Source organism: Bactrocera oleae, chromosome 5 (genome assembly GCF_042242935.1).
Source record: "Bactrocera oleae isolate idBacOlea1 chromosome 5, idBacOlea1, whole genome shotgun sequence".
NCBI classification, from domain to species: domain Eukaryota; kingdom Metazoa; phylum Arthropoda; class Insecta; order Diptera; family Tephritidae; genus Bactrocera; species Bactrocera oleae.
Genome location: NC_091539.1, coordinates 67,022,185 through 67,042,628, shown reverse-complemented (window position 1 = coordinate 67,042,628; position 20,444 = coordinate 67,022,185). Strand labels below are relative to the sequence as shown.

Genomic DNA, 20,444 nt, shown 5'->3' with positions numbered 1-20,444 from the left:
GATGCTGAAAAAATAAGAATTGTTGTTCATAATTCCGCAAAAAAATTTGTTTCTTTCCTCTAATTTCTACATAATTTTAAATTTTCAAACGAAATGTATAGGTATATATTTTTTCAAACGAAAATCAATTTTTTTTTATTTTCAAACGAAAATCATTTTTTTTAAATTTTCAGACAAAAACTATTTTTTTTTTAATTTCAAACGAGAAAAGCAATAATCTTTTTAGTTTTAAAACCAAATATTTTTTATTTTCAAACTTTTTTCTATTTTCAAAAATAGAATTTTCAACAAAAAATACTTTTAACATTTTGTATTTCACGTGAGAAATGATTGAAAACTACTGAAGTTTGCAGTTTTTAATTTAATAGAAAAAAAAGTGCATTTTTAAAAATATATCAGCAATTATTTAAAACATATAAAAATTTAATAAAAATGTATCATTAAAAATTGTTAAAATTTGTTTAAAGATGCGATAAAATCTATGCTTAATTTATTAATTTTTGATGATCGAAAATAATGTCTGCAATTGCTTTATTGTTTTTATTTATGTGCACATTTCATATTTATACAACAAAAAGTTTTTGTTTTATTACTTAAATTTTCTAAAAAAAAAAAAAAAAAATAAAAAAAAAAAAACAGCAATGCAATGGACAAAACGCGCATAATTCTCTTATGTCATTATATAATGTATGCAAATTCAAACATTTAACGGCAGAATGGCAAAAATCGAGCGAGATTTAAGTGTTAAGCGCGCAAAGCTGCATGTGCCACAAAGCGATAGTTGCAAATGAGCGTTCAAAAAGTCGAGAAATTTATATATACTATATATATAATACATACACACTACTCTTATGCGCCTAAGGTTAGTTTAGTAAAAGTAAGAAAGAACGTCTACAGCGCGCACGCATGCATAGACCAACGAGATATGATATGGAGAAACCAAAATATATAATATTTTACACAACTAATGTCTATTTGGAAACAAAAACGCATTAAAGTAACTAATTAAAACTAAAAAAAAAAAAAAACGCATGATGTATGGACGCATACTAAATAAAGTTGACTTCAAAATTACTTCTAATAACAATTTAACCAAAACTATTGGCAGCGCTAGTGCTTTATACAAGTGGTCAAAGTTGCATTAATTATTTTTATTTTCACATACTCTGCGCCATTAAAATTCCAATTTTTCGCATTCAACATATTTTCAGCTTTTACCTCATCTTCTGATCTTTTGACTAGCGACATCGCTTCGTGTATGTAATTTACGCTTAAATAAAATTAGACGGAATTTCACAGCTTAACTTAAATACTAATTAAATAAGGTAGTAATATAATAATAAATATACAGTGTGTGTGTGTGCAAAATGCACAGTCCAATTTTGTGGGAGCATTATACATACAAATTGTAGGAATAATCAGCAAAGTAGTTAATTACTTGGCTTTCATTAAATTGCACAGCGGAAAATCGTTTTCAAGGGCCGCAAAATATTTCATTTTAAAATAACGCTCACAACACACACTTGCACTACGTTGCGGCACAATTAGTACGTTTTTAAATCGTTTGCGCACGTTCGGTAGCAAGTGCATTTTCAATTTCAAAAACTCGCACCACTATTTAGTTCGGCTTGACAATCTACGCTTGCTGGTTGTTATGACTTACATTTTAAATACTATGTTGTATATACTCTTACATACATATATACTAAGTATATATTGGTATTGGTAAACGCTTTAGCTCATACAAAGTCTTAAATGGTTATGATATTAGAACAAATAAGTCTATGAATTTGCGTAAAACTACATTTGTTGTTATTGTTGCTTTTGAAGTCTTCAGCAAAAAAAAAATTATTGAAAAAGTGCTTGACACGAACAAATACACGCACACATTAGGGCGGCGCATGCGTTTTAAATAATTTTTACACATTATTTCTTTTTCTGCTTGATTATTTTTTTTTTTGCGTTTTTGTTTGTTATTTGCTATTATTGCTTTGAACCGTGCAGCACAAAGTGACACTTTCGCTAAGCTGACATCTTAAAAAATTAATTCCATTTATAATTTAAAAATGTAATTAGTTATGTAATAACGTAATAGTAATCATTAATTATAACAGCATTTTATATATGTATATAGTTTTTTTTGTTGTTGTTTATATGAATATATATGTATAAATTGCGCCAGCAGCGAAAATGCTGCGCAGGCAGCATTAGGGTGTCCGAAAATCGAAAACTGCGACGGCGCTTTGCCGGCAGCGACAGGGGCGTCTGATAAGAAGGGACATTGACAGCATGACCGTTCCATATTTTCATGTATGTAACTGCATGCGTATAGTGGTGAATTTAATTTATACATATATAAACATACGTTTAAACATAATTTTAAGTTTGGTTTAAAATGGAAATTTATATAATAATAATAATAATAATAATAATAGTAATAATAATAATAATAGTGATGATAGTAATAATATTACAAACAATTCTTGCACTTAATTAGCTAATGGCTTGCTTATGTTAAGTAAAAATCTTTAATTAATTTGTTGATTGTGAAACTTAGCTAGTAACGAAATGTGTAAAAATTAACGACTGTATCTAAGTAAGTAACTAAGTAGAGCTTTTGTTGTAATTGGTGTGGTTGTTTTTTTCTAATAGTCGTTTCTAATTACGTTTGTTTTTGAGTGTTGTTAATCGCCCAAAAGTAAAAAAAAAAAAAAAAAGCAAAAATCATTTGTTGCTATGCCTGAATCTCAACGCCGCCCAACGAAGGAGAAAACCAATGTTACGAAAACAAAAGCTATAACGAGCGCACCTACAGTGCAAGTAAACCCTAAAAGAAAATATCGAAACATTACACGGAATACTCAAAACTCATCACTTGGCTTGCGAAAACTGACGCTTTGAAAAATTATTTTTTTTTTTGTTTTGCGTGTAGAAAGCTTGTGGGTATGGCCAACATTTTCCGAACGCTTTAAAGCAAACGCAAATTCTTCACACATCACAAATAGAAAGGGGCGCGCAATCTCATATCAGATAAAAAAAATTAAAATTTAAATACATTTTTTTTATTAACCACTTTTTTGTGCTAATAGTTTAAGAAGAAAAACAATAAAATATAATAACAGATAAAAAAAATATTAACAAAGTTTTATAAAAAAAAATTTAAAAAAAAATTAAAAAAAAAATTTTAACAAAACTAAACAAAAAATATAAAAAAAATAATAAAAATAAATTAATAATTAATATTAAAAATTAATATAAAAAAAATTAATAAAAAAAAACAATTAGTTAAAAGAATTAAATATTTGAAAAACTATTTAAAATTAAACATAAATTTATTACTTGAAAATCTATTTAAAATTAAAACAAAAAAAATTAAATATTTGCAAATCTATCTAAAATCAAAAAATAAATTAAATTGCTTGTAAATTAAAATGTTTGAAAATCTAAATTGGTTTCAAGACTTTTAACGAATAACAAATGTATATTGAAAAATAACAATGCAGAATTAGATTATAAAAAAATGAAAAATTAAATGGAATCCATTTATTTGTATTTTTAGTTTCTTATTTTACTTTTGTGACATATGTAGATAACTATTTGAAAATTAAGATTCCTTTCTATTTATGATGTTTGAAGCGGCATAATTTTTGCGCACAAATTAACACACTCGTTGCGAGTTTCAGTTTAAGCATTATACTGCATTTATACAAATTATACGCCAATTCTACATATTTGAAATTGCTATAGTTTCAAGCAAATATATTTTTTTTCAATGGAAATTGCACCCACACTCAAACTACGAGTGGTTTTTGAAAAAAAATGTTAAGGAAAAATTCAAAAAAAATTACAAATACTGACCATGCTCTACAAGCTTACTTACGCGCCGTTATTATCAGACTTCACACTAATTTTATGCTATCGTTCGCACTACATTTGCGGTTTCAAAAACCAATTTTCAGCTGTTTTCAAAAACAATTATAATTTGTAATAAAAAAAAAAATAAAAAAAAATGTATTAGTGCATGAGACAAAGTATTTAATTCATGGCTATTGCAAGTAACGCCGCTATTTCGCATTAAAAAATGATAATTTCACTTGAAAAACGCTTCCAACCCGATTTTACAACTGTATTGTCTACGGCTTAAAATTTAAATTCTTTTTAAAGCTTGCCACACATACTACCAAGCTACTTGTACATATGTATGTACATAATTTTCTTGTTTTGCTATCATTCGCATTATCTTTCTAAGCTCATCTAGCATACTGAAGAAAAGTTGAAGTTTGAGCATTCTTTACACTAATTTTCTTTACAATTCTTTTTTCTTCACTGCGTGTTTGTTTGTGTGTGTGTGTGTGTGTGTGTGTGTATGTATGTATGTATGTATGTGTATAGTAATCATTAGTTTTTGTTCGTTTAATATCACATGAAACTTTTTTGCTGCTGCTATATCTATACTGCCATTCTACGCTTTGATTCTACTGCAATTCACATACGCAAAGAATTTGGGGAAAAACTTAACTTACATACTAATTTCTGAAAGCATTTGATTGCAGTTACATGTATGTATTATTTAAATCTGCATTCGTTTTCTAACTATATCGCAACTGTTGGCATTCATTCAACGCAATTAAATACAAATAACGGTATAGGCTTTGCATTATTTAATATTATAATTTTTTTTTTTTTTTGGGTCTACTTTCTCATTTTAATTTTTGTTCATAATCCATGTGTGCATTACTTTCTCCTAGCAAGCATATAGTATCCATTTCCATACGCTGCTTCTGCAATTCTTGCTACTTCTACTTAACTTTCTTTCAAACCGTTTCTTTTTTGCTTTTTTGCCTCGCGCATTCTATGTGGTAAAAGTTTGACTTTTAATGATTTTCATCGCTCTAACGCCCACTCACTATTTCCTACTATTTTTCCCTCGATTTGTGTGTATGTGTGTGTTTGTTGCTTGGTAGCTTACATATTTCCTTATAGCTTAGCTTTTCTTAAAATCTACTTCAACTTTTCTGCTCTGCTTAAGCACGCTGCGTCTCCTACATATTTTCTTTACATAGCTGCTGTGGACTTTGCGACATTTTCGAAGCAACGTCCAACATGTTCGTCTGTCCGATCTTATTTATCGCTACTCTAATACCCTTTGCATAGTGTGGCAGCACTACAACCCCAAAACATATTATATAACATTATTATTCAATCAGTGGCGTCATCCAACAACGGTCGTAACTGTGTGTGTGTGTGTGTATGTGTGTTGTGTCGCACAACAAACATTATTTAAGGTTATGGTTGAATGATTTAGCATTTTTTGCTTAGTTGTTAAATTATTACGTTAAAATAGGCACAGGTTATCAACTATTTCTACTAATATCAGCCCAGTAATTATAGATATAGAATAATGCAAGCACAAATCGTTTCTTGATGCCCCCTCCCCTACACAACTGTACCTTTCAACAAAGCGCCGCTACAGTAATATTATATTGCATGTCTACATACTATTGGCCACATCTCCCGCCGTTTATGTATGGCCCAGTTGTAGGTCTACATGAAGATACCTAAACTCGTACATACTAATTTTTTCCTAGTTGCCTAATAGTGTGCTAGAGAATATGGTGTATGCGCTTTAATAAGTGTGTGACTGTGTGTGTGTGTTATAAACTGAGCGCGCGCGCAAACTCTTCGTTGTGCTTTCGAAATGCTTCCCATGTCACTTGAGCGCAAGGCAGTCGTTTGGGAGATTTGGATGCTGCTTTTAATGGCTTTGGCAACTCCAACGGTAATGTGCACATAACCGATACAGTCTGCTTGCTGTTGATACGTCTATTTGCTGGTACTAGATCTACTGCTACCCGATTGGTGCTTCTTCGTCCTTCTGTCGTTACCATCGCGGTTGCGTTGTTGACCTTTTTTGTTTTGATCAAAATGAGTAAAGAGTAAATAGAAGAAAATATTTCATTTTATGGGTTAGCTGGTAGACAGAAAGTCAATGCACACAAAACAAACAATTAACAAGAAAAAACTTTAACTTCGGTTATACCGAAGCTGTACCGTTAACAAATACAAAACTTTCCATACAAGAACTAGATTTTGATCGGTCAGTTTGTATGGCACTGTAATTTATAAAACTGCCGCGAAAAAATTAAATTGCAATTTTTAAAACTATAATTACAATATTTTACAATGCAATCGTTTGCTTCGTTATTCACGATTAACACGCACGTGATACTACAACAATTACAAAACCAAACTAGTTGGCAATATTTAGATATTTAGATCAGCTACAAAGTCCAACCCGAAAACCAAAATATATGATGTAATATGGTAGAGGACAAGTCAAGGTCATTTATGTGAGACCAAGTTAGATTAGCAAAAGAAATAGAACTTTGGTGATTTTCCAACAACGGAAAATACATACACAAAAGCAAAGTGTATTCAATTTGTTCAAATTCTTGTCACAACAACGACAATGAATAGCATTAAATAAATATCGCAAATGCGTCGAAAAATATTTTCACAGCAAACAAAAACCGAAAATTACCTAACCTTTAAATAACATAACGGAAAATGTGTAACGAACTGCATTAACTACTAGACTCCAGCACGACACGAACACTTTTAACTCGTTAGAGACTCACCTATTCTTGTATTTGTTGACGCTGACGCCGACCCCGAACTGTTCGTCGATGATGTCGAACCCACTGAAGACTCCGACGATATGGAAATTATCGATATTGTCGACGAAGCAGAGGTGAGTGTCGCACGTTGCATTGGATTTGTTGATGGGCGGGATGATATTGTTGACGCGGGTGATGTAGTTCTGGCGTTGTAACGTTGTTGACGCATCGCTGGCTGTTGCACACGTTGTTGACGCACTTGCTGTTGTTGTTGTTGCTGTTGTGACGGACGTTGTGTGTAACGTGATCGATTATTATTATTATTGTTGTTGCTATTGTTGCCATTGTTATTGCTGTTGCCAATATAGCTGGAAGTAGCACTCGTACTTGTCGCATTCGTATACGACTCGGTAGAAGACGATTTGGATATTTGTTGTTGTTGCTGTTGATATTGCTGCTGCATTGGCGGTGGCACATAGAATTGACGGCGATTTGTGGGGCCGGAAAATCTTTGCTGCGCTTGCTGTTGCTGCTGCTGTGCGTGCAACTGTTGTTGCTGTTGCTGTGTTTGTTGTCGGGGCGGGGATAATTGCTTTTGTTGCTGCGGCGGTGAGTGTTGCTTTTGTTGCCGCGGCGGCGATTGCTGCTTTTGCGGAGGCGGACATTGTGTGTGCATTTGTTGTTGTTGCTGTTGCTGCTGCTGCTGCTGTAGTACAAACTGTTGCTGTTGCTGGATCGGCAGTTGCGTTAGCTGCGGCTGTGCTTGCAATTGGGAGGAGGCTGGCGCTTGTTGTTGTTGTTGTTGTTGTGACAGCTGCTGCATATGTATACTCGCTTGCAGTTGTTGTTGTTGTTGATGTTGCTGCTGCTGCTGCTGCTGATGTTGTATTTGCTGCGTAATCTGTGCATATTGTGGTTGTTGATGATGTTGTTGTGGACTAAGTTGTTGCTGATTGATCTGGTGCAGCGGCAGTGGCAGCAGCGTTGTTGGCGGTGGCTTAATTAACAATTTTTGACGAACACTTATTTGACTACTAGCGCCACCACCATTACCACCAATACTATGTGGACTAGCAACAGCAGCGATATGGCCGCTCACATTTACACCACCAGCACCACCAACACTGCCACTGTCTTGAACGTTGGTACTGGTGTTGATTAGAGAGTTGACAGCGATGTTTGTGGTTACACTGGCGACAGTGTGATTGCTAACCAATGACGCTTGTTGATACTGCTGCTGTTGCTCTTGGATTTCTTGCTGCTGCTGTTGTTGTTGTAACTGCTGCTGCTGCACCAGACCAGCAACTATTCATCATGTATCCATACGAGACATTGTATGAATATTCGCGGAAGAGGTCATGGCGGTTGGCGCCGCAGACGTTGCCGGCGCTATAATAAGTGGATTGCTTACCGGTGGAGATGACGTTGAGTCTACATCACATTCTTTGCTATCCTCCGAGTCCTCACCCGAGGAGACACTACTCCGTCGTAACCGATGCGCCATCACGGCCTGTTGTTGATGGTACAATTGTTGCTGCGCCAGTGGATGCATGTGCTGATGCTGCAGTGGTGGTGTCAGAACGCCAGGTGGTAGCATCGACGGAATGAACTTAACGGCACTGCCACTATTGGGCGTATGGGGGATCACAAGATGCTCAAAATGTTCACGTATCCACTCACGATAATCGATTACATCATCGGTAACACGTATTATACGCCCTGCATGAGAAAATTGAAAAAATTATTGAAACAAGTAAATAGCGACTTCACGTAGTTGCCGTTAGTACAATGGAAGTTACCTAGTATGGTGCGTTCGGCGCAATTACTACCGAATTCGTTGAGTGGACTCACAGCATTAGCCAACAGCATGTACGCATATTCGAAGGCTTGTTTCACCTGCAATGCACCATAAGAACTGCGACCAATATCATTGCCTGGCGTAAGCGGGTCCTCAATGCACAACAACGATGGACGATGACCGTCGATCATTTCGCGTTGGAGATCCTCCTTAGGTATATAGCGGCCGCCATTTTTGATCGATATACCGATCTTCATGTAATTGAACTTACGTCCGTAAAGTTCGAAAAATTCCAGCAACAGCACACCCAAGTTAGCTTTGTCATGATCGATTTGTAGCGGGTGTAATTGTAGGAAGCTAATACACATCAATATCAGCGAATAGGAGGAAATGCCACCGGTAAAAACTTCATTGAGATCACGTTGAAGCAGAAATTGTTTTAATACAAGCACCAGTTTCGCTAACAGTGGAAATTCCTGTTTGTATTTCTTAATTAATTCGGCCGATTGCACACCGGACTGCATATTAAATGAAATATCGACTTTCACTTGTGTTTCGCGGTCTGTGAGCTTGATGATGGGTACCGAGGCTTTGTCGAGTACACGCACCGAATGTGGCTCAGCAATGCCGCGGGCAATCAGTTCTGTTTCGAGCGTGCGCAATGGCGCTTTTTCCCATAACCCTGTTTGTGAGAAGAAATGTACATGTGTACTTACTGATATTTATGGTACATTTGTTTTAATAGTATAAATATTTTTACAATTTTCTAACAAAAAAACAACGAAATAAACGTATATTCTTTGTAGCTAAATTAAAGTTTTCTTAATGTTAGGCTACACTCACCTAAAACAACCAAATCAATATCCGATGTGGGCAGAAACAAACCCGTCCGAAAGGAACCGAATATCTCTACAATCGCTTTTGGCCATATTGAGTGCACCACCGCCTCGATGCGCTGTACGACTTCGTTGCGTATGGCATGTTCGGTGGGCGTAGGTAATACGTAATTGTAAAACTGTTCAATTTCCTGATGTAAACCGATAACTCCGCGTCCATATTCGAAGCCCGGCACACGCCAAGGACAGCCTTTGTACTTGATTACCAATTTACCCATATATTTGTTGACGTTGAATGTGCTCGCTTTATTGTCTACTATGCGCCCAATTTTCCTGCGCGATGGATTATAATAACTTGGACGATCGTGTGACGGCATTTTCGTGCTATTATTATCACCGCCTCCTATGACTGGTGTAGTGGCCGGTGTGATACAGTCGTTGTTACTCGTCGAGTCAATAGAATTGTTGCTGGATGTATTGCCACTATTTGTGCCGCTACTACCGTTGTTGTTATTGTTATTATATATGGAATTGCGCAAGCCGCCGTTGCCAACTTGCTGTAGTAGCAATTGTAATGAATCACGATCGCGTGCACTTAACGTTCCGTTCAATTTGCCGTTGCCAACGCTTTGCAGTTGTTGTAATTGTTGGCTCTGTTGTTCCAACAATTGGCTCATATCATGCGCATTGGTCTCCCAAATTTTACACCATGTGCGTAATGCTGGACCCTCCTGTTCCTCTTGAAACCAGCCGACAAAAGGATCCATTCAAAGCAGTCTTCTTCTCACGGAACGGGAATTGTATGCGCAATCCTCTTGGAGTTTCGCGTCGTCCGTTACGAAGCGTTGCGCGCTAAATAATTAACTATTGTCTTCTATATAGATCAAATTGCACCATTGACGACCATAAACGAAACGAATAAGAAGTTTTCTTGCAAACTCGTTTGGCAGTGTGGTAATTACACCGAAAATGCCAGCATTTGTACCGGCAGCGAGTTGAAATCAACGATCTTAGCCCGCTTTATAAGATGCTAGCTGCAAAATACGATAATTTAATAAATAAATATGAAACGGTTAAAAAATATTATAAACATAATTCACATAATTCACATAACCAAATGCGAACAATTTTAAATAAATTTTTGCTCGTAAGTTGTAAATTGAGAACCAAAATATAATATACTTGAGTACTTTCATTTTCTATTTGTGGTATTGTCCCACACCTAATAACATACGAAATTTTACATGTTTGCTAAGAAATTAAAAAGTAAGAGAATGTGTAAGGGTAAATCAATTAGCACATCTAGATAACGAACGAATAGACGGTACTAAGTAATAAAGAGTGTTTAAACGCAGACACCATAATCAACTCACGAGACTTCACAACTATAACAAGGTTGATGATAGTGGGTGGAAATGCGATCGTATGGTGAATGTAGCTATAAGACAACCAAAAATTTATATTTTTTTGTGAAATATGTCTATTGCATCGCAGATAAGAAACTATACACCTTTCAAAATCTTTTCGTGGAATTGCGAAAATTTAATTCATTAAATTGTAACACAAATTACAAGAACTGTGCACCAATGTTTCTAAGATAAAGTTGTCAGTATGCGATTATTATAACTGACATATACTAATCGTAAGACAAATAGGTGATGGCAAACAAGTGGTGGCCGTAAAATGACCATAACCTCAAACATTTTTGTTGCGGTTTAACGGGCTGCGTTGATTTTTTGCTTTGGAAATAAGCGCAGATATGCAAAATATCTAACTGTCCACTAGTTTCCATAACATTACACGAATACTTTTGGTAAAAGATATTTTTCAAAATTTTTAATATTTTTCTCCACCAACTTTGATACACATATAATTTGTAGGGGATGAAATTCTGCTTGTCTATTTCCATGCCGTTTATAATAAACGTATAACGTCCTTGTAATTGGACACCATATATCAGCTGCTTTATAGAATTGCCTACTAAGGCTAATACAGTTAACGCATTTTCAATTGCAAACAGCAATTACTTTGAAAATATTAATACGTATGAAAACTTCTCCTATGATTTAATAAATTATCTGCTCACCCACTTTTAGCACTTTTTCTTTTCATTCTCTTACGTAGAAAATTATATGAAAAAAATCAGCGAATATCATAGGAAAGAGAACTGATAAAACGTAATGACAATTAAACGCAACATGGCGACACCTAGCATCCACAGCACCGGACAGCAACGACCGATGTCGTGCGTCGTCAGATCGAGGACTTGAAATAAGACTTTATATGGCAAATAAGCAGTCAAATTCACTTGTCTATTAATTCACCCATACAACCGCATCGTTTTGTGATTTACACTCTTTTCCTAACGTATATATGTATATATATTCGTACATATTTGAAATGTGGTTAGATTTTATGCACTAATTGAAGTCAATTTTGTTGTTTTATACGACACTCACAGTTTTCTTTTGTAGATTTTCATCCGCAATACAATTATAAATATTGAAGAGTTAATATTACTCGGAAACTTTGTCTTTTTAATTGCATACAAATTATTTATTGTTTTTTCTTAACTTTACTTAATTCAGCGCTGACAGCGATAATTTAGGAAAAAAAAAATATTTCACTCGTTGCCACTGAATTCGCGCCCGTAAATACGCACCGCCTATAATGAACGTATTGCTAGCAAAATGTCTGTGTGTGTGTATATGTTCGTAGTTATTGGAACGCCGAGTGGAACGTGAAGTGAGCGGGAGTGTTGAGTTTATCTGAATCGAGGTGAAGTTGCTTTTTATTACTGTAAATTGCCAGCGGAGCGCCCTTTTCCAACTTTTTTCCCTCTTCTCGTTCTTCTCGATAGCGATTGCCACTCACAATCAGATATCTCGAAGGTGTTCGAGAAATTTTCGGCTTTCTCACTTCGCACTTATTTTACACACTTTTTCTTTATAAAACAATATATAGCCATTATTTCGCTTCACTTTTAATACGAACAAAACGAATTTTTAGCACTATTGCATTAGATTATTCGCCGTGAAAAAATCCGCAAGAACGAGTACGAGTCGACAAATTTTCAACCACGCTTCGAATGATTTTTTCCGTATTCTACAGTCCACAAAGTAGATTGAAAAGTACCAGAGATGCCAACTCGAACATATTCGAAAATTAGATAGAATTGAATTCAAAATTGGAACTAAGTCAGCAAAGTTTGCTACAAACGCTCAACAATGGAGCCAACATGTAGAACTTCCTATAAGACACGCACGAAAATCGTTCAATTTGTATTTTTGCTCTTTTAATTTATAAAATTGCGTGAAAGTGGAACCTAATTGGATTATAGTCCAGCAGCAGGTGTCGCCTTAAATAGTTAAATTTCACTTCTTAAAATTTTCCTATCCGACGTCGACACCAGAGAATGTTAATGGATAGAGAAGGCGCAAATGTTAGTTGTGCAAAAATGTAAACTATTAAAAGGGAACATCGAAAATGCGCAAATAAATTATGCTATTAAAGTAATTGAATTGAAATTAGCTAAAATCTCAAATAATAAATCAAAATCAAAAATAAAGATTTATGATTTACAGGATTCGAACTTAAGCGTTTGTATTCGGAATGGCTTAACTCCTTCACGCTTACGACTTGAGCCACTGCAAAAGTGGAATCGCGGCCGCTTAGCCACTATTTTATTGTTATCCTTTGCCTATTACATATTTTTCATGCAACACACAAAAATGTGTTGAAGAATTTATCTATTAATTACTTATTTTGTTGTTAATTCTGCGGCTTTAACCAATAATCCTCTTATATAATTTGAAGGATTATTTTATATTACAAAAATTATGATTTTTGGTAATATGCAAATGTAAATCAGCATGAGCATAATTCATTTAAAAACATTCGTTGTGTCTATTTATAGCCTTTTCCCCGCTTCGATCATTGCGTGGTGTATTTCAAACGAGTCGAAGTTGTATTTTTCGATGTTCCCTCTTGTAAAAAGCTCAATTTAGTACTTCTTAAAATTTACGCCTTCTCTATTTATTAACATTCTCTGGTTATATCCATGAATTGATGTCAAAATATGAGTATATCAATCTATTATATTACTAATTTTGTGCAAAAATTTCAAAAAATTGGTTTCCATGACAACGGCATCTTTAAACTATTATTGATTGTCAAGTCGCTTGCAGCGTAGTCGTATGTGTAAATTTAAATCAATGTGAACACCTTGAAAGCAAGTTCTTGATCGTGTGACTGCAGCCTTATGTTTAATAACAACAATCATTCATATATCCAAAAATAATCTAAATTGGTTGCTTTATTACTAAATTAAAACAAATCATAATTAAAAGTTTATAAAGCAAATATTTTATTTATACTTTATAAGATATTAATATATATAATAATCCATGCCCAATTTTAGTCGTAAATTTAAAAATTATATATAATGAATATATAAAAAATTTAGTATATATGGTATATATTAAAGGTTGAATTTTGTGTACGTTGAAGTTACCCAATTGCAGTACTCAATTCGACAACAAGTGTTTATTTACAAATTCGATTATTTGTAAAGTCTGGCTACGTATGGAGTTCCAGCTGGTTTTGTTATTATTCCTACTTACAAAATTATAGAAACTTTTACTTTTGGACTATTTAGTAGAGCAGGTTTAGAAATAAAGAATTTGTCATGGATGATACGGAACTTACAAGGTAATAGCGTGAACATAATTTGCAAGTAAATACATGTAAAATTTTCGATATATACAGGTTAGCAATAGCTGAAATAGTGCGCGAAATGGGTGAGGTTAAAGAGCCCGCTGTGCAGGAGCGCAAGATAAATCCGATAGCAAAGGCAAACAAGCGATTCCTTGGACGTACGCTGAATTCAGTGTTGTCACATAACAAACGTAAAAATGACCGAACTCAGGAGAATTGCAGAAGAAAGCTGAAAGAACTCGATGAGAGGCGTGAAATAATTAATAGAATGAAATCTAGAAGTCGATCTGGCAGTTGGGAACTTGTATTGAGTAGCTCCTCAGATGAAGGTAATTCCAAGGTTGTGAGGAAACGAAAACAACATGAAAGAAAAATTAGAAATAAGAAGCACAAAAAGCTTAAAAAGAGGAAACATAAAACTAAGAAAAACAGACGTGTAAGTAGTAGCAGTAGTAGCAGCAGTGAGAGTAGTAGCGAAAGTAGCTCTACTACAAGCCGCAGCAGCGGCCGAACTAAGAAAAGTAAATTACGGAAGAAATCTAAATCCAAAAAGCGTAAGATTCTGCAATCTGAAATGAACACAAATGAATATGCTACAGAGGAAACCTACTATGAACCAGATATAAATGCTGCAATAGAATTTGATGCTGCCCTAATGGCCAATAATTATCGGCAACATCAAATACAGCAACTGTTATATTATAACGCTTTAATGGCAGGTCACGAAACCACCGAAATTGACGCCTTAAAAGAGGAATTGCGTATTAGTGACGCCGAAGTAAGTGAAACCCGAAAAGAGAATGTATCTATTTGTAGTGCTGTATCGTCATTGAACTTAAATGAAAGTGATTCCGATGGCAGTGAAATGCTGCAGATAAGTCTATCATCTGCCACATCGAGTAATAGTGAAAATAAAGGTAACACAAGTATAAAAAACATGAAAGTGAAAAGAAAATATACGGAGGAGCGATTATCTAGTGATAGTTCGGATGCAGTTATATGGGAATTAGACTCGGATAGTTCAAACGGTGATAAAATATCAGAAATAAAAGGTGATTTAGAAACAAAAGGTGGTTCAGAAAATCAAACTGAAAATGACGATTGTATTTGTATAACATCCGAATCTGAAACAACTACGGATGGTGACAGTGAGGCGGAAAGTTCAACTAACGAAAATGATATCGCAAGTGCAAATATTATACATAACAATGTTTGTCACGCTGCAGCGGAAACTGTTACACTTCTCAGCTCGTCTGATAGTGAAGTCGAAATTATAACTCTAAATGGAGCTGATGAATCTGCGCAAAAATTAGACGACTCATTTATGGCAGCAATAACACCTCAGTCTACAGATTTAACGCCCGCATCTGAGCAACAAACGCATTTAGTTTTATGTGTAACTGAGACTAATGGAATTTCCATACCAAAGGAAAGTCTATCGACAGTTATAGATGATTCGGTTGTTACAGCGACTTATAAGACTTCAAACTTGTCAGTTGACGTAAACTCATTAATAACTACTACCGAGTGTTCACCATTCCTAATAAAAATTGGTGCAACGGAAAGTGAAATGCCAATATGTGAAGTGCAACAACCATTAGCTTTAATGCAGGAAACTGAGAAACTGGAAGCCAACGAGAGTACAACACTCACATTAGTAGCACCCACCAACCATATTATCGAAGCACTGTGTGAACCAAATTTAACTGACGTGACAACTGCTGGTACAGATGTTGAGACAACGGCATTGAAATTGAATTTTGATTCACTGGAAGCCGACGAGAGTACATCAACCACATTTGTAGCGGCCGCACACCCAATTATTGAAGTACAGTGTAAATCAAATTCAAGTGACATGACTACTGTTGGTACAGAAGTTGAGGCAACGACATTGAAAACGATTTACGAGCAAAAAAACATTATATCGGAAGCTGAAATTAGCAGTAAGATAGGCAATGTGCCGTTAATGGAGTCAGTAGACGAAGTACCACCAAATTTATTACCCTCATCACCAACTGATCCTTCAGTAAGTTCATCGCCTGCATTATCGTCGCTAACACCTATAACTACCATAGATAATACAGAATTGGATTTAGGTTTAATACAAAATCAATCAGCAATAATTGCGTCCGAGTCAGTTGATGAGCATATTTCATCCTAATACCTTTAGTAGGCTCCCCAGTATTTGAACAACATATAACAGAAAATATTCAATTTACTTTTGTATCTCAAATAATAACATTTACAATTTTTGATGTGAATTTTGCAACAATAAAACGGTTGTTCAAGTTACTGAGAGTGTACAGTTAAGTGAAATGTGCGAGCGACACAATGTCATTGTAGTTAATTGCTTCCTAGATTGTAATTATTAAGTTTCATGTATGTATGTATTTACATAAATTAATATAATTATAGTAAAATTATGTAAATATGAATTTTAAGAATATATTTCTATGAAAACAGTTCTTTTTTTTTATTTTTTTTTTCATTTGGTTAGCTTGAACATATCTGATTATTATTAAACTTAGCAAAGGGGTTATGCATTGCTAATGTTAGTAATGTAGTTTTTTTTAATTTCATTTAAAACTTCGAATTATCGTTGGAATTAATAACTTCATACCATTGTACAAAGCTCATTATATAAATCTAGATTATACATGCTTTATACAAAATTGTACTGGTTGGCAACTCGACCGTGACTTGTTGACGTTGGTCTGTCAGCTGATTCTGTTTACCAATTAATTTCATTTATTTTTATCCTTAGTAATTTGTATTTGAAAGAATTGTGCCAAAATATCGCCAGCATAATGTTTGGAGGCCTACGCAAGAAACTAAATAGCGTTATCCAGGAGGGACTTATCATTACAGACAACTTACAGCAACAGTATCGGCAAAGCCGAACTTCTTCCGCCAGCAGTAGTGCGACGACACCCACTTTAGATGAAAGTATACACAGCAATCGCAGTTCCAGCTCTTTTGGGGGGCAACTGCCGGGAAGTGATGTGATACTGCCCGGAGATGTGAATATGGCGGCGGGTTGCAATTTACTTGCGAAATACGAAGATGCGTGGAAATTAATGCATGAAGCGAATGAGAATAATGTGACAAAAGCGGCACAAGTTGCCAAACAAATCGAACGAATTGGACAAAGTACAAATGTGCTACATACCGATATGACTGATTTAGCAACTTGCTTAGCAGGTATACCCGCGTTGGTCGCCAAATTACACGAAAGCTTAGAAACATTGCAAAATGTTAATAAATTAAGCGCAACGGTAGAAACGGAATTGGAACGTTTGGAAGACTTATGTGAGGAGTGTGACCTGCAAGAGTTCATGCTAAATAAGCAATGTGAATTATCACAATTTAAACAAATGAAAATGGGTGCGCATATTTTATATAATTTGGTTACTGCTGTTATACCCTTCTACTATTTATTTGCTTACAGTTGAATTAGAATCCTATCGACAATGTGTTGCTGCAAAGCATCAAGAAAGGATAAGACAACATGAACAAAGCTTACGGCGCATACAACGCGAAAGGCAAGCAGTATTTGATGATGCATTCCGTGGCGATTTGGCTGAGTTCAAGTCAAAAGGTGCGCTAACCAGTAAGTATATTTGTAGACACCTACAAACTCAGACAGTAAAAATATAAACTACTCTTTTGAAAGAAATCCAAAAGGAGGAGCCGTCAGTGTCAATTGCACTCGAGGAAGTTGTTTTGGAAGACAACACCACCAAAGATGCTCTCGAAGATTTTCTTAATGGATAACGAACTATATTGCTATGCACATAGTTATCGTGTATATACATACATATATATATATAGAACAATTTCATTGAAATTAGTGCCTTTTACGTAGTTGAATATTTTGCTCATAAATGCGTATTATTTATATTATTATATGCAGTTTTGCATTTCACATTTACAAAATACTAATTAATGTAAGATAAATAAAAATCTCAACAATTATTTATTATTATTGTATTGAATGAATTTTCTGTTTTTTTTCGTTAATACCGTTACAAAAAACTTCTTGGACAAATGCAACTTAATAGATATATAACTTCAGCAAACTTTGATGCAATATTCGAAACAAGTTTGCTTGATATAATTTTTGTTGTGTGAGATATGTGTCAACTATTTATAGCTAGATTAAATAGAAGAGTGCGAAGAAACATGGTCTTTAATTACAAATTTCATACTTTACTCTCAACGGTTTCTGGTAAACTCGCGTTATCGGTTTCGATGTCGGTATGAGCCTTTTTCGTTAAAATATATTGTATATGGTTCCATATGCTTATTATTTGAAAACACAACAAATTTGACAAATATTGGTTTAGCTGACCCTTAATGATCTTTAGCGAGTTCAACAAGCTTTCCTGAGGTCAACGAACTTTGGTGAGGTCACTGCCTATTTTTTACCTTTAGCGAGGATACCAACCCTACTTGAGTTCAATGAAAAAAAAATTAAAAATATTTTTTTAGAAGAGCAAAAAGAGATATATTTTAAAATTTTAACTCAATAGAATTGGTAAGCAAAAAATTAGTGCTACCTATATTTCAAAACAGAAGAGAAAACCAATTTTAGAAGTTATTACTAAAAATACTACATAAACCTTAGCGGTGAAATGCAAAGCGAATAATAACCAAGAAAAACAACAAAAATCACAAAACTGCATATTTTCTTAGTCGCACCACTGTTGTTGTTGTTGTAGCGGAAGAATTCACTGTCGAATCTCGCTCTCTTGAGTCAAAGTGTTTATCTGTGATATGTGCATAAAAACTATTTCGTTAGGGGTCACGCCAATTTGTGTTGAAAATCACCGTTAGCTGCAACTTGTTGCAAACATAAAAGAAATGTTCGCTCAATATACTAAGGACGCTATATATGAACCGAAAGTGAGAGACTCTTTACAAATTATTTTTCGAAAAACATTTTCCTGAGCAAACATTAAAAATTAAATTTAATGTGTGATAAATCGCTTACAAATACACCGAAAAATAAAAATAATTTCAAAATTCATTTCAAAGGTCAAATTATGTTAGCTTTTGGGCAAATATGTGTGCAAAACCAAAATAAATATTGTATTACTAAAATATGCATTACACACTATTGCATTGAGAAATTGAATAAAACAACTATTTGCACTAAAAAAACACAAAACAAACCAGTTCCGAGCTGAAAGTCTACACTTTCTCCAGTTTCTAACCAGTTTGCACGATGATAATCGCATCAATTCCTGCAGCAGCCTTCGAATCTAACTAGCATAGTGAAAGCTTAAACATATCAATGTAAACATATACATACATATGTACGAGTATGTATACAAACAGCTATTCACATATGTGCTTGTATAAGTACAGTTATGCCGTGTGTTCGTAGCGGAAAAGGAAGTCACTTGCCAAAGGTGCTGTCGAGTGGAAAATTTCGATATTGTTGTTTGTGTTACGATTGTATTCGTGTTCAAATGCGCGCATACACACACACATACATGCATACACACATACATATATACATATATACAATACAGTTACATTTTGAACACACAACCATTATTATACTATGTAAAAGAAAATGTAAATAAAAGTTGAAGCGGAAATACTTGTGCAACCGAAACTGTTTGTTTGTATGTGTGTTTGTATATAAGTATGTTTGTATAACAGTGTAGCTTTGCGTCCTTGAGTAGACATGCCGCTTTCGTATAAGATTTATGGACAGCATTGACTGTCTGAAAACCCAAAATCTACTTAGAAAGGCAAAAATACGCAATAGAAAACAGTTACACGAAGCAAGTGGCTTGACACAGAGGTGTGAAGTTGGCAAGAATCAAATTATAACAGCATACATATACATGTGCACTTGTATAGATGCTGTAACAGCTGTTACGCATTTATATTTCAAATTCTTGCAGACTTTGGCAAGCGCACACCCACACACACACACACACTCACAAATTCTCATAGTTTTCATAGCTATTTGGTAGGTAGGTGTACAAATGCCAATAAATCGCAAATAAATGTGACAATCAGCTATGCCAATGAATAGCAGCGCCTTAAAGTATGCTTGTCGCGAATTTTAAGTTAGCTTTAGGCGCAAATTTCATAGCACAAAAACAACAAAATGGACTAATATAGTGAGTAATACTGACTTATTGCATATTTTCATCAACAAATGCATTATATTCCTCTATTTCTTCACTCAAGTAGTAATATTTATACACTAACGTATAGCTATGCTCGGTCAAAATGAGTTTGAAGCAACGCGTTTGGTCGCATTTTTGTGCTTTGAGGTATTATTCAAGTTATTCAAGTTTCAAATTTAATATATATGTACTATTATTATGCTAGCCCTCATGTGTACTGGTTTTGTATCTACATACTAACTAAACTTCAATAATTGTAGTCATGAAGCCTAACCTTTACAATTACCTCTCTCTACCGCGTGCATATCTTATGCACGCTTACTAACAA

The 20,444-nt window shown here is 34.6% G+C and overlaps 3 protein-coding genes across 4 annotated transcripts; 2 read left to right on the top strand and 1 right to left on the bottom strand.

The window, feature by feature from the left end:
* Positions 1-3,998: 3,998 nt before the first annotated feature.
* On the bottom strand, positions 3,999-12,359 carry Trf4-1 (Topoisomerase related function 4-1). Of its 2 annotated transcripts, none has more exons than XM_036368608.2 (6): positions 11,711-12,359; positions 9,259-10,285; positions 8,417-9,097; positions 8,029-8,336; positions 6,639-7,518; positions 3,999-5,906 (listed from the first exon to the last, which is right to left on the bottom strand). In XM_036368608.2, exons 2-6 carry the CDS (start codon positions 10,016-10,018, stop codon positions 5,824-5,826), a joined length of 2,712 nt encoding a protein of 903 aa, XP_036224501.2. In that variant the 5' UTR covers positions 10,019-10,285; positions 11,711-12,359; the 3' UTR covers positions 3,999-5,823. The 2 variants fall into 2 exon arrangements, with proteins under 2 accessions (XP_036224501.2, XP_036224503.2); XM_036368610.2 differs by having other exon boundaries at positions 11,914-12,359.
* Positions 12,360-13,814: 1,455 nt separating this feature from the next.
* Positions 13,815-16,432, top strand: LOC138855605 (uncharacterized). Its single transcript, XM_070109638.1, has 2 exons — positions 13,815-13,961; positions 14,019-16,432. Exons 1-2 carry the CDS (start codon positions 13,939-13,941, stop codon positions 16,126-16,128), a joined length of 2,133 nt encoding a protein of 710 aa, XP_069965739.1. The 5' UTR covers positions 13,815-13,938; the 3' UTR covers positions 16,129-16,432.
* Positions 16,433-16,660: 228 nt separating this feature from the next.
* Dysb (dystrobrevin binding protein dysbindin) lies at positions 16,661-17,966 on the top strand. Its single transcript, XM_036368607.2, has 3 exons — positions 16,661-17,351; positions 17,416-17,577; positions 17,641-17,966. Exons 1-3 carry the CDS (start codon positions 16,775-16,777, stop codon positions 17,739-17,741), a joined length of 840 nt encoding a protein of 279 aa, XP_036224500.2. The 5' UTR covers positions 16,661-16,774; the 3' UTR covers positions 17,742-17,966.
* The last annotated feature ends 2,478 nt before the right edge of the window (positions 17,967-20,444 follow it).

Excerpts from the sequence above, each read along its gene's own strand:
- Trf4-1 (XM_036368608.2), bottom strand. The coding sequence starts at position 10,018 with ATGGATCCTTTTGTCGGCTGGTTTCAAGAGGAACAGGAGGGTCCAGCA. Across the intron at positions 9,098-9,258 it reads TATTGATTTGGTTGTTTTAG|GGTTATGGGAAAAAGCGCCA; the intron begins GTGAGTGTAGCC and ends TCTCACAAACAG. Across the intron at positions 7,519-8,028 it reads ACTCAACGTCATCTCCACCG|ATTACGCAGCAAATACAACA; the intron begins GTAAGCAATCCA and ends CAATATGCACAG.
- Dysb (XM_036368607.2), top strand. The coding sequence starts at position 16,775 with ATGTTTGGAGGCCTACGCAAGAAACTAAATAGCGTTATCCAGGAGGGA. Across the intron at positions 17,352-17,415 it reads ATTTAAACAAATGAAAATGG|TTGAATTAGAATCCTATCGA; the intron begins GTGCGCATATTT and ends ATTTGCTTACAG. Across the intron at positions 17,578-17,640 it reads GTCAAAAGGTGCGCTAACCA|AAATCCAAAAGGAGGAGCCG; the intron begins GTAAGTATATTT and ends CTCTTTTGAAAG.
- LOC138855605 (XM_070109638.1), top strand. The coding sequence starts at position 13,939 with ATGGATGATACGGAACTTACAAG. Across the intron at positions 13,962-14,018 it reads GATGATACGGAACTTACAAG|GTTAGCAATAGCTGAAATAG; the intron begins GTAATAGCGTGA and ends CGATATATACAG.